Raw genomic sequence first — 13,563 nt, forward strand, 5'->3', positions numbered from 1 at the left:
TTTATGGGCTCATCTACCTTCAATCTTTGAGGTTGCTGACCTTTGAATGAGGTTTTTGTGGGGTCTTTGTTGTTGTTGTCATTTTCTGTTTGTTTGTTTTTCTTTTAACAGGTAGGCCACTGACTGTTAGCAAATGTAGGGCTGCTATGGTTTGCTGGGGGTCCACTCCAGAACCTAGTTGCCACTGCTTTTCCTGTACTTGGAAGTATCACCAGTGCCGGCTGCAAAACAGCAAAGATGACAGCCTGTTCCTTTCTCTGGAAGCTCCATCCTAGAGGGGTACTGACCTATTGCTGGCCCAAACACTCCTGTAGGAGGTGTCTGGAGACCCCTATTGGAAGGTCTCTCCCAGTCAGGAGGAACGGGATCAAGGACCCACTTATAGAAGCCATCTGGCTGCTTTTTAGTAGAGAAGATGTGCTGCATTGAGGGGGACCCTTCCTCGTCCAGACCACCTGGCCTCTCCAGAGCCAGCAGGCTGGAACAACTGAGTCAACTGAACCACAGAGATGGTGGCCACCCCTCCCCTCAGGAGATCCATCCCAGGGTGAGATCAGAGTTCTGTCCATATAAGCCTGGCTAGAGTGACTGAAGGCCCCCTACAGGAGGTAGTGAAAAGGAATGGACTGGGATCTCGCTTAAAGAAGCAGTCTGGGCACAGTCTGGCAAAGCAGGTGTGTTGTGTTGGTGGGGAGACCCCTCCTCATCTGGAATGCCTGGACTCTCCAGAGCTGGCAGGCTGGAATGCTGAGTCAACAGAACTGCAGAAATGGTGACCACATTTTCCCCCAGGAACTCCCTTCTGTCTTAAGCAGACTCAGCCTGTTGCTGCTGTTTGGCTGGAGCTCCAAGCTAGTGGGCCCCAACTTGTGAGGTGCTGTGAAAGTGGGACCCTCAGGATGGTGCTGCTTGGCTCTCTGGATTCAGCCCGCTTCCTAGGGGAATGGATGGATGGATCTGGTGCCTCACTGGAGGATTTTAGGACCAGATTATGTAAAACACCTGAGTCTCTGTGTGTGTGTGCGGCTGTTCTGCTAAGATTACACACAGCTCTGTATATTGGACCCAAGGCCCTGGTAGCAGGGGCTCATGAGGGGATCTCCTGATCCACGAGTTGCAAAGATCCGTGGGAGAAGCATGGTTTCCTGGGCAGGGTCACACACTCACTCACTGCCTCCCTTGTCTTGGGGTGGGGATTTTGTTGGCTTCATGCTGCTCCTGGGTGGGCTCTCACCTCAGCCTGCTTTTCTTTGCTCTCCATGGGTTGAACTGATTGCCTAGTCAGTCCCAATGTGAGAACGTGGATACTTCACTTGAACATGCCAAATTCACTCCCTGTTCTGAGTTTTTCTCTTTTTTAAATCAGAAATGGATACAGAATTTCTTTTCATCTATTGAGAGGATCATATGGTTCTTCTTTCTTATACTAATTTACATTATTCGAAATTTTCAAATGTTAAACCAATGTTACATTTCTAGTATAAACTCCATATAGTCATGATGAATTATCATAATTATTTACAATTATTTATCATAATTAATCCTGACCATGTATAGTTTATATCAGGAATGTAACCTTGATTTAACATTCAAAAAAATCTAACACATTTTAAAACTATATTATATATGTTATATATATATTTAGATTAAATATACTAAAATTTTTGCATCTATGTCTGTGAGGCATATTTATCTGTAGTTTTCTTTTTTTGGGGGGGCGGGGAAGGATTCCCTATTTATTTATTTATTTATTTATTTTTATTATACTTTAAGTTTTAGGGTACATGTGCACAACGTGCAGGTTGGTTACATATGTATACATGTGCCATGTTGGTGTGCTGCATCCATTAACTCGTCATTTAACATTAGGTATATCTCCTAATGCTATACCTCCCCCCTCCCCCCACCCCACAACAGGCCTTGGTGTGTGATGTTCCCCTTCCTGTGTCCATGTGCTCTCATTGTTCAATTCCCATCTATGAGCAAGAACATGCGGTGTTTGGATTTTTGTCCTTGCGATAGTTTGCTGAGAATGATGGCTTCCAGCTTCATCCATGTCCCTACAAAGGACATGAACTCATCCTTTTTTATGGCTGCATAGTATTCCATGGTGTATATGTGCCACATTTTCTTAATCCAGTCTATCATTGTTGGACATTTGGCTTGGTTCCAAGTCTTGGCTATTGTGAATAGTGCCACACTAAACATACGTGTGCATGTGTCTTTATAGCAGCATGATTTATAATCCTTTGGGTATATACCCAGTAATGGGATGGCTGGGTCAAATGGTATTTCCAGTTCTTGATTTGTAGTTTTCATATACTGTCTTTGGTTTTGTTATTGAGGTAATGCTGACCCTGTGACGTGCTGGGAAGTGTTTCCTTCGTTTTTCTGAGTTTGTGTATATTCATGTTTTCCTTAAATGTGTGGGAAAATTCTCCAGTGAAGCCATCTGGGTTTAAAGTTGTCTTTGTGTGAAGGCTTTTAACTATAAATTCCTTTATTAGATATAGGATTACTCAGGTTATTCATTTCTTTTTAAGTGAGCCTTGGTAGACGTTGCCTTTCAAGAAATTTGTTCATTTCAACTATGTGGTTGGATTTATTGGTCAAAAAACGTTTTTATTTTACCTTCATTTTAGAGAGAGCTTTTCACTGGTTATAAAATTCTATGTTTAATAATTTCTTTCAAGCACTTTGAAGTTGTCATTTATTATATTTTGATTTGCAAGGCTTCTGACATGAAGTTTTTGGCTATTCTTATCGTTGCTCCTTTATGTGTAACATGTGGGGTTTCTTTTTATCCTTTGCTACTTTTAAGATTTTTCTCTTCATTTCTGAGTTTCAACAATTTGATTATGATGTGCTTTGGTATGGCTTCTTTATATTTCTGTTTCTTGGGATTCATTGAACTTCTTGGTCTGTGAATTTGCAGACTTCATCAAATTGGGAAAATTTTCAGTCATAATTATTTCTTCAAATATTTTTTCTCTCCCCTCCTCTGGAACACCATTTATATGTATCTTCTATCACTTGATATTGTCCCACAGCTCACTGAGGCTCTTTCGTTTCTTTTCAGTCTTTTTTTCTATCTTTTTTTAAAGAGATTATATTGCTACACTTTCAAGTTCATGGGTCATTTCTTCTGCAGTGTCTAACTTGCTGTTCTTCCCATTAAGTATATATATTTTTAAATATTTATTTTTATCCCTAGATATACCACTGGTATATCTTCCATTTCTTTCATCATATTCATGTTTTTCTTTAGATAATTCAGTATATTTTATAAGATGTACAGTAGCTGCTTTAAAGTCTGTATCTGTTAATTCTATCCTCTGTATCACTTACGGATCTATTTGTATTGATCTAATTTCTTTTGGTTGTGGGTCATATTTTTCTGCTTATTTGTATGACTGGTGATTTTTTTTTTTTCTGAGACAGAGTCTCACTCTGTCACCCAGGCTGGAGTGCAATGGCATGATCTTGGCTCACTGCAACCTCCGCCTCCCAGGTTCAAGCGATTCTCCTGCTTCAGCCTCCTGAGTAGCTAGGATTACAGGTGCCCACCACTGCGCCTGGCTAATTTTTTGTATTTTTAATAGAGACAGGGTTTTGCCATGTTGGCCAGGCTGATTTCAAACTCCTGACCTCAGGTGATCTGTCCGCCTTGTCCTCCCAAAGTGCTGGGATAACTAACAGGCATGAGCCACTGCACCTGGCCGACTGGTGATTTTTCAGTGGGTTGCTGGACATTGTAAATTTTAGGTTATTAGGTGCTAAATTTTGTTATGTTTCTTTAAATCTGATTGTTCTTCATCCTGGCTCACAGTTCAGTTTTTTGTGAAAATCAGTTTGATACCTAATATGGCCCCACTATAAAGCACAGCTCTTCTACATTTTAGTCAGTGTCTGTTAAATTATAATGTCTCTCCACTCTAGCTGGCAGGATTTCCAGCTGTTTGTGAGGCTTGTGTAAGTTTAAAAAAACCGTTAGGATTTTATTTTCCTCAGGGCAAATATGACTTTAGAAAACAACATAACTTGATTTATACCTTTTCTTCCCTATTGACAAATCTTTGTCTTCAAAAAATTGTATAAGTGGTATTTCCTTCTTTATTCAACCATTTGCCTTTATATAATTAAAACCACAAACTATAAAAACAAAAATTTTTAATGTCACTAAAATATGCAAATCAAATGACTGTGAAGTAAAATGTCATAATATTAAGTAAAAAAAAAAAAACAAGTAAAATGAAAAACCCTAATGCTTGTTCATTTTTAAATTTCTCACATAGATTGGGGCACCACAAATTGTAACATGTTCTTGAAAGGGAGCTTTACATGTATAATAAGAAGAATAAAACTTACTGTATCCTTCCATTAGTAATTTGACTTTTGGTAACATTTTCTAAAGGAACTTTTTTGCTTCCTTCTCATTCCTGCCTTCTTCTGATAAAATGCAATCTCATACGACTCTGGGGAATATACCCCTTCCGGCCTCAACCCTGCTCAGACAGAGAACCTGAGCAGGACCTAAGCCAACCCATGTATCGTATTTCTCTGGTCACAGGGAGGGGGACTGAGGGGAGAGAAAGAGGGACAGGAGAGGGAGCAAGGCCATAGAGGGAGAGCGAACCCATTAAAATGTGGGAGCAGAACACCAAAGAAGGAGTTCTCCTAGGAAAAAAAATCATATGTATTTGTGACTCATATTAAAACTTAGTTCATTTAGTGTTGCTACAAATACCTGGGAGTGGGTAATTTATAAGGAAAACGGGTTTATTTAGCTCACAATTCTGCTGGCTGGAAGACTGGGCATCTGGTGAAAGCTGTTTCCACTCATGGCAGAGGTAAAGGGGAGCCGGTGTGTGCAGAGGTCACAGGCGAGAGAGGAGGCAAGAGAGGGAGGGGAAATGTCAAGCTCTTTTTTTTTTTTTTTTGTGAGACAGGTCTTGCTCTGTCACCCAGGCTGGAGTGCAGTGGCACAACCATGGCTCACTGCAGCCTCGACCTACTGGGCTCAAATGTTCCTCTCACCTCAGCATCCCACTTAGCTAGAACCACAGGCATGTGCCATTATGCCTGGCTAAGTTTTTAATTTTTTGTAGAGATGAGGTCTCACTATATTGCTCAGGCTGGCCTCAAATACTGGCTTCAAGCATTCTTCTTGCCTTGGCCTCCCAAAGTGCTGGGATTACAGGCTTGAGCCTCCATTCCCAGCTGCCAAGCTCTTTTTAATAACTAGCACTCCCGGGAACTAATGGAGAATTTACTTATCCGCCATACTCCTCCACCCTCCTTCCCTGCCCAAGGGAAGGCATTAGTCTCTTCATAAGGGATCTGCCCCCATGACCCAAACACCTCCTATTTTCCAACACTGGGATCAAATATCAACATAAGATTTGGGGAACATCTAAACTAGCACCATATATGTTTGTGACTCATATTAAAATTCCTCTTTTTCAGGAGAGAGGAAGGGAGAAGCCCTAAGCCATGGTGTTTATAGTAGGGGTGGTTCCACTGGATTTTGTGCTACAACCAGAAATCCATGGTAACTTTTTGAGGCTACATTGGAGAGAGAAATTGATGGAATGAATTATATCCATAAAAGGGAACCAATAAAGAATACTGAATTCATAAAAATCAGCTGAAAGAACGGAGTGTGTTTATTCTAAAAAAGAGATGTAAGAGGAGGTAGGAGAAAGACATGATAACTATCTTCTGAGACTTCAAGGGCAATTTCACAAAGCAGAAATGCCCTTATTTGTGTTGTTTCCAAGGACAAGTGGCAATAGTTTCTTTTCTGCCCTAATAGCCTCCTTTAAATCCTGCCTTCCACCAATCCCCAAGGCCATCCCCAGGTCCTCAGTGTCTGACATGGTGCCTGCTTGATCTAAGGAAAAAAGCGTGGCTTGTGGTATCTGGCAGGCCTGCATTTGAATTTCAGCTTTGTTACTAAGTATATAACCTTAGGGAATTTTCTTTAACCTTTTCTGCACATCTTCTTTATGAAATGGAGATAATTTCCCATTTCTGGAATGGTTGACTATCAAAAGGTGTTAGATACAAGCTAGAGCTGAAGAAGATTAGAGCTATTTAATGCTTCTTGAATTACCAAGCTTCCTATCTCTAAAAACATCCAAGCAGAGACTAAATAGTTGCTTGGCAAAAGTCATTTTTTCCTAAAGGATTTTCCTCCCTTTGTTTATAATTTTTCCCACGTCTGTATTTAAAAATACAGGCAGTGTCCATTCTAATGCTAATTCACTTGTTAACCACAAGATGGCAGTCAAGGTTTAATTTTGGGGAATAAAGCTAGCACTCCTTAAAAAATGCATTAAATATATAATTAAGTAAACTTATAAAAAAAGTTTAAATTCAATAACCCTGAAAGGACAGCACAAACATATATTAAAATAATCTACTCAGCATGAACGTTTTCCATATAAAGGGGATCAAACATAGGTATACCAAAAGAAAGATTACTTATCTTTTGTGAGTTAAAACATGCTCACAAAATCAGACACCAAAGAAATGTAGAAAAAATATATATTAGTCCCTTAGTTTAAAAGACAGGACAACTAAGTCCAGAGTGGGATTTACAAATATAAGAAAGTTTTTTATTGGTATTTGATATTGCACAGATGTTCTTTTTTTACATATAAGAAAAAAAAGAACTAACATTGTTTAATAATAGAATTTAATATTGAGAAAAAACACAACTTTTTCACAAAAGGTACACTTGATTGTGCTTGCGATTGGATAGGCAATATTTTTACACTTACCTGAACAATTTAAATTTTATTAAGTACATATTAGTAGGCAAGTAAGAAAGAGTTTAGTTTTAATTTGCAAATAAAATTTATGTTTATCAGTAACCTCAGGAAAACTCGCTAATCTCTGTGCCTCCATTTCTCTCACTGGTAAACTAGAGATAATATTCATCTCCACCTTTACGGAATGTCTGGGGCGTCAGGGGTTGGGGGATGGGTCTTAGGAGCAGTCATCCATTGAAAAGGAGGTTAGGAATCAGGTCTTGGGCTGTCAACAAGGCAAGCAAAGTGGTCTGACTTGGAGTACAGGTTGATTTGTTGTGGCTTTGAAGGAGGCTGATGGGTATTATTGTGGGTTACACTTACACGTGTGACTTGTCAACTCCACAGGATGGCCAACATGAATTAGGAAATGAAGGGAGAACGCCGGGCATACAGGAAGTACTCAGCCATGTTAGTTCCGGTTCCCTCTATACCTCCTCGGTATAAGCAAGAAGCAATATTCTTTTCTAAAGCGACACCGAATGTAAACCACCACCAGGACTGATAAGTTTTATTTAGACAACTTGCTAGCTGCCAAAGCTTAGAATACTGATAAAGATTTTTCTGTTATCACAGAAGCAATCATTAGCTAGAGTATGGCACAAACATAGTTTTATATGTGCATAACCAAGAACACTCGAAAGAACAGCTTTCATTGCTTTCTGATTTTATATCTTTTACTATTTCTCTGGAGAACTTAAATACAAACTACTGATTAGATTACAGATTCATATCCTTTAACGGAAAGAAAGCACTTTCATAAATACAAAAGACACTCAAGCCAATAGGAAAGAAAAAAGGCTTTAGAAAGGAACACCAAACCAAATAATTGATTAATGAATATTTATGAGCTGCTTATAATGACAATGTTTCTATTAATAGTAACAAAGACTTGCCAAATTAGAGATTTTGCATAAAATATTCATGACAGCCATTTACATTTCCAGTTTTCAATCACTGTTTCCAACTACACCTTAGAACTCCCAAAATAGAACCCTAAATCTTTACATTAGAATGAACCTTAAAAGTTTGCAACTAAATTTTATTTTTCTAAGATGAACTGCCTTCACATTTAATCCTAATACTAATTGAGAAAACAGGGTGAGGATGCGTTTTTCAACTAACATTAATTGAGTGCCTACTATTTGCCAGGCACCATGCTAGGTACAGAGAATGCAAACGGACACAAACATCCCTGCCCTGGTCCCTCTTCATGAACAGATGAATTTCCACATCACACATGCTGAAAGACATGGGAACAGAGAATATGGAGAGAGAGGATGGGGTAACTGTGAATGCCTGAGCTTGTCAGTGACTGTCTCCACAAAAAGACATTTGGGCCAGCTCTTCACACCATCTTTGTGAAGCACTTCACCAGGCAGAAGAAATGATGGAGGTGGAGTAGAGAAGGAAAAAGAACCAGAGGCATATAGGAACTACAATAAATGTAGTTATGATAGGTGTTGTTTTCTAACCTGAGAAAAGACAACTTTTACATGTTTCCAACAGATTGTTTTTATTCTCTGAAAAGTAGGGTGGCATGAACTTTCATCTCCTCCTCTCCCCAGGAACTAAAATTTATTGAATGCCTATGTGTGACGCTATATTAATTTTTATTTTATATATATAATAGATATATAATATACACATTTATATATAATTTTTATTTATATCTCTTGAATGAAATCATATATATAAAATAATAAGCGTCAAATGCAAAACAACTTTGCAAGATAGGTAAGGTTATCTCCATTTAACAGATAAAAAAACAAGTTCAGAGTGGTTAAGAATTTCTCCAACATCTGTTTGACTCTGAAGCTCATGCTCTTCCCCCATGCTGCTTCCAAGGAAAGATTTTTCATCTGCAAATTGAATGAGGGCCACAGTAAAGTTTTAAAAGCATGAATAATAGCGAACTTTATGAGTGCTTGCCATGCACCAGATACTGTTTGAAGCATTTTACATATATTAATTTATTTAATCCTCACACCTTCCCTGGGAGGTAGGTACACTTATTACTGCCACTTAACAGATAAATCTGAGGCACAAAAAAAATCAGTGACCTTGCTCAAGGTCACAGAGCTGGTAATTGGCAGAGCCAGAATTCAAATCCAGACAGTCTGGCTCCAGTGCCCCTGTGCTTAAGAGCTCCACATTCCACCTTTTAACTGACAAAATCCTAGCTCTAGACCAGCAGCAAAGACCTTGCTGATCCGAGGCAGAAGGTACAAAGTGGTAAGGAGGTCTTAGGTCCCCAAATAACAGTGAGAAAAAAGAATTCAGTGTGGCTTAAGAATAAGGTATTGATTGATGAGGGGAGGGAAGGAAGTAGCAGGAGAGACAGGTTTCTCTTTTTCTTCAATGCTATGCAAATAAAGGGTTCTCAATTTACATTTCCTGTTTTTTTGAAACAGGAAATTTCAGCGTAAGGAAAGCATTTTCGAATATTAAAAACTGAGAGATGCTTAATATGGCATGCACAATATAGACCAATTACTCATGTGCATAGATCCCCAAACATTTTCTACTTGATTCTCTATGAATTGTCCTCTTTATCATACCCCATTGTATTTTGATGAACACAAGACTTTTGATAATTATTTGAAGAGAAGTTGAATTTTGCCATTCTTCAGATTTTTTAGATTTTACTATACCTCTAACATTTGCATAGTCAATATTTATGCCACAATAAAATGCAGATAAATATAATATCTTTTTAAAACTGCATTTAAATAGTGGAGTTTTTGACTAATTAACACCAGCGTTTTGAAGCAGCAAATATCATTTGATCTAAATATATTCTCATCAACCACCAGATGGCATAAGGTGTGAGGGTTTTATTCTGACAGGGTCACTACGCACATGATAATTTGACCTGTAACTTTGAAATAATGTATTTGGAAAAATGTTCCAGCGCTCAAACAGCTCACAATTATTTTAGCCATATGTAGAAGTGGATGGATAAATTGAAAATGACACGGATCTACTTTTTCTAAATTTTTGGGTTCTGCGGGATGTTGGCATTACATAATGAATCGATGATCAAACAAATAAAACAGCTCTGTTAAAGGAAATAAAAAAGGAAGTCACGTCAAAGAAAAGTTAACCTTATATTCTAAGTAGGTTTCTTCAACTCTAAAAGAAACTTAAAACATGCCTTCAGGAAAAAAAACATGCTTATACTCCTTCAAGTTTTGCTGGATAAAAACTTTCTACTTCCTGTAATTTATCCTGAAAGCAGAAAAGTATATCATATGCAAAAGCTTTTCTCTACTTTAGCTTGAAAGAAAGTTGTTACAGAATCAACAGAAGAAAGAAAATCCAACTGAAAAACTCAGTCTGAACTATACGATGTTAAAGGATAGGGAATTACATTTTAATATACTCAATTTAAAAAAATATATTCAATTCCTCAGTTGCTTCACAAATTCAAAATACAGCACGTTATCTTTATTCATCGTGTATTTCCATCTAGAAAAGAGGGCACTTGGTTAACAGTAAATTGAAGAGCTAAAAATTGAGATAAATGAGATAAATGCAAAAAATAGGATCTTTAATTCCCCTACCTTTATGGTCGCACACTCACTGAGTACCTTGGAATGAGCACACCAGAAAAAATGACTAGCACAACACAGCCAATACCACAGAACTGAAATGGCATCTTTGCTGTAACATGATGAAGCAGAAAAACTGCCTTCAGGGGTCAAGAGACCAAAGATGAGATTAAGGTTCCTTCCTTAATGTGGTCTAAGAGTCAATGATTTCTAAAGATATAATAATTTATGTTTGTATTTTACTATATCCTTCTTCATTAGATTTAATATATTTGGTCTTGAATGAGAAATCTGTGGGAGAAGAAACAATGTTTGGGGCTACAAAAACGATGAAAAGCTAATTGATGATATATAGTTTTTTGCTTTTTTTTTTTTTAAAAAAAGCTGTTTCTAAGTCACATGTTGATAAGGATGATGGAAATGAGAGTAAGAGAAATAATGGGGAGGATATTATGAGATTTCTTCACTGCGGATCGTGTCCTATCTCCATCTTTGGCAGCAAATATGTAGCAAAGATATTTCCTACCTGGGTTCATATGAAAGCAAGAAATGATCGTTTCTTTTATTCTTGTTCTTATACTGAGAAAAGGGTATAAGTTGTTATTTCCAAGGGTTTCTTCTGTTATTTCCAAGTTGGATAGTAGAAAGTGGAATAATAGACAATTCAAGTTAATGTACACATTCAAGGCACTTCATATTTCTTACTTTAAATTCCATTCTTTATGACACTGTAGATCCATTTTCTTCCATTTGTAATACTGTCCAATGAAATTTGGATCTTTGAGCACTGAAATTAGAATATTAAAAAAAGAAGCGATACATACATTCTTTAATAATAGTTAATAGTTAAAAGTTAAAAATCATTCACTTCTCATTAAGTTGATATGTGGCAATAACATACACTATATAATTCAAGTCATATTACAATCCTTAGAAACTTTCCAAATTACTTGCTTTTATTGGAACATCATAATATTAGATATTGTTTGAAATAGATAGATTATGACTTGGAAGTTATTTTCATCATAATGAAAAACATTATATATCCTTTATCATGTTAAATAAAATTTATAGGAGACCATTGTTTTGGACTGAGCACCTACCTTAGGCATTAACAGACCAAACAAAATGGAGTTACTCATGCTAAGTGTCATGCAATAAAACTGAAACTTTAAGGAAGCAGGACAATCTTAAGCAGATCAGTTTTTTCAAAAGAAGAGATTCACAGCCACCAGTCAGAAGGGGCCCAGTCAACTTGAAGTGGCATGATAAGGAAGTCCCTGTGCTTTAACCCTTACAAGGAAAGTAACTGAAGTGCCTATGTTAACCAATCCACTTTTTGTATTATTCTGTTTTCTTATTCCTGCTCTAGTTACCTTATAAAAACTAACTGTTCTGCTATGCTCAGTAGACCACTTATCTGTTTTTAAGATGAGATGCTGCCTGATTCATGAATCACTAATGCAAGCCAATTAGATCTTTAAATTTATTGAAATATAGTCTGGCCAATGTGGTGAAACCCCATCTCCACTAAAAATACAAAAATTAGCCAGGCGTGGTGGCACACGCCTGTAATCCCAGCTACTCAGTAGTCAGAGGTTGCAGTGAGCTGAGATTGCGCCACTGCACTCCAGCCTGTGTGACAGAGTGAGACCCTGTCTCAAAAATAAATAAATAAAAATGTAAAAAGAGAAATTTTGTTTTGAGCAACAATAATGAAGAAAGTATTAAAATAACTCATATAAAACCAAGACATCATAGTTTAACAAAATTCTAATTCAGCACTTCAAGTAGAAAATTAGAATTTTGAAGTTGGAAATGACATTAAAGACCTTGCTTGATCCTTCGCAAAGCAAGAATCTCCAACAGATGATCATCCAGGTTCTGAATGAATTACCTGCGAACTACAGAAAACACACCACTTTGTAGTTGGGAGACTGCCCATTCCATTGGCAGATAAGGGTTACAATGTCCTTCCTTAATCTGACTGATGTGAGTTTCCACTGGTCTTAGTTCTAACCTCTGGAGCAATACTAAGTTCATCCCTCTCCCACAAGAGAGAGCCCTCTAATAGCTCACAGGGAAGCCTCAGTTCTTTTAATTTGTTCTTAGGGTAGGATTTTCTAGAAACTTAACCATCCTTAATGCCCTGGTGATAAACTCTTTTGATGTTCCTATTAAAGTTAGTGTCCAGAACTGGATCAGGACCTTGAATTGGTTTGAAGCAAAGATGCAAATGGGCTTACTACCTCCCTTGCTCTGTGCACTATCAATTCAGCTCAGACCTGCATTAGTATTTTCTGGAACTCATATTACATCATCACTGGCTCTTAAGTTTGTGGTTAATTACAAGCCTACACCTTCAATCAAATTCACATAAGATTTATTAAAAACCTACTATGATTAACAACAGGTGCTGGAGAGGATGTGAAGAAATAGGAACAGCTTTACACTGTTGGTGGGACTGTAAACTAGTTCAACCATTGTGGAAGACAGTGTGGTGATTCCTCAAGGGTCTAGAACTAGAAATACCATTTGACCCAGCCATCCCATTACTGGGTATATACCCCAAAGGATTATAAATCATGCTGCTATAAAGACACATGCACACGTATGTTTATTGTGGCACTATTCACAATAGCAAAGACTTGGAACCAACCAAAATGTCCATCAATGATAGACTGGATTAAGAAAATGTGACACATATACACCATGGAATACTATGCAGCCATAAAAAAGGATGAGTTCACGTCCTTTGTAGGGACATGGATGAAGCTGGAAACCATCATTCTCAGCAAACTATCACAAGGACAGAAAACCAAACACCGCATGTTCTCACTTATAGGTGGGAACTGAACAATGAGAACACTTGGACACAGGAAGGCGAACATCACACACCAGGGCCTGTTGTGGGGTGGGGGGAGGGGGGAGGGATAGCATTAGGAGATATACCTAATGTAAATGATGAGTTAATGGGTGCAGCACACCAGCAGGCAAATATATACATATGTAACAAACCTGCATGTTGTGCACATCTACCCTAGAACTTAAAGTATAATAATAATAATAATAAACCCTACTATGTTTAAGGCACTGGTAATTTTTACATGAAATATTATTAAGCCAGATCATATGCCCATATATACTTTATCTATTTTCCTATTTCTTATTATTCTTCTGAGCTTAGCTTACAG

The 13,563-nt window shown here is 37.6% G+C and overlaps 1 protein-coding gene across 5 annotated transcripts in view; it reads right to left on the bottom strand.

Annotated features, from left to right (window-relative positions):
• The window catches only part of UBE2U (ubiquitin conjugating enzyme E2 U), a 63,828-nt gene that overhangs the window by 14,566 nt on the left and 35,699 nt on the right, over positions 1–13,563 (bottom strand). For 4 of the 5 annotated variants that reach the window (XM_055365187.2, XM_019019272.4, XM_019019265.4 and 1 more), the window contains one exon: positions 11,075–11,156. In XM_055365187.2, the coding sequence (XP_055221162.1) occupies positions 11,075–11,156 (82 nt within the window). Of the gene's footprint in view, positions 1–8,458; positions 8,678–11,074; positions 11,157–13,563 lie in introns of those variants that run through there. The other variant, XM_031002558.3, reaches the window with a different exon arrangement.

Source organism: Gorilla gorilla, chromosome 1 (genome assembly GCF_029281585.2).
Source record: "Gorilla gorilla gorilla isolate KB3781 chromosome 1, NHGRI_mGorGor1-v2.1_pri, whole genome shotgun sequence".
In the NCBI taxonomy this organism is placed as follows: Eukaryota; Metazoa; Chordata; class Mammalia; order Primates; family Hominidae; genus Gorilla; species Gorilla gorilla.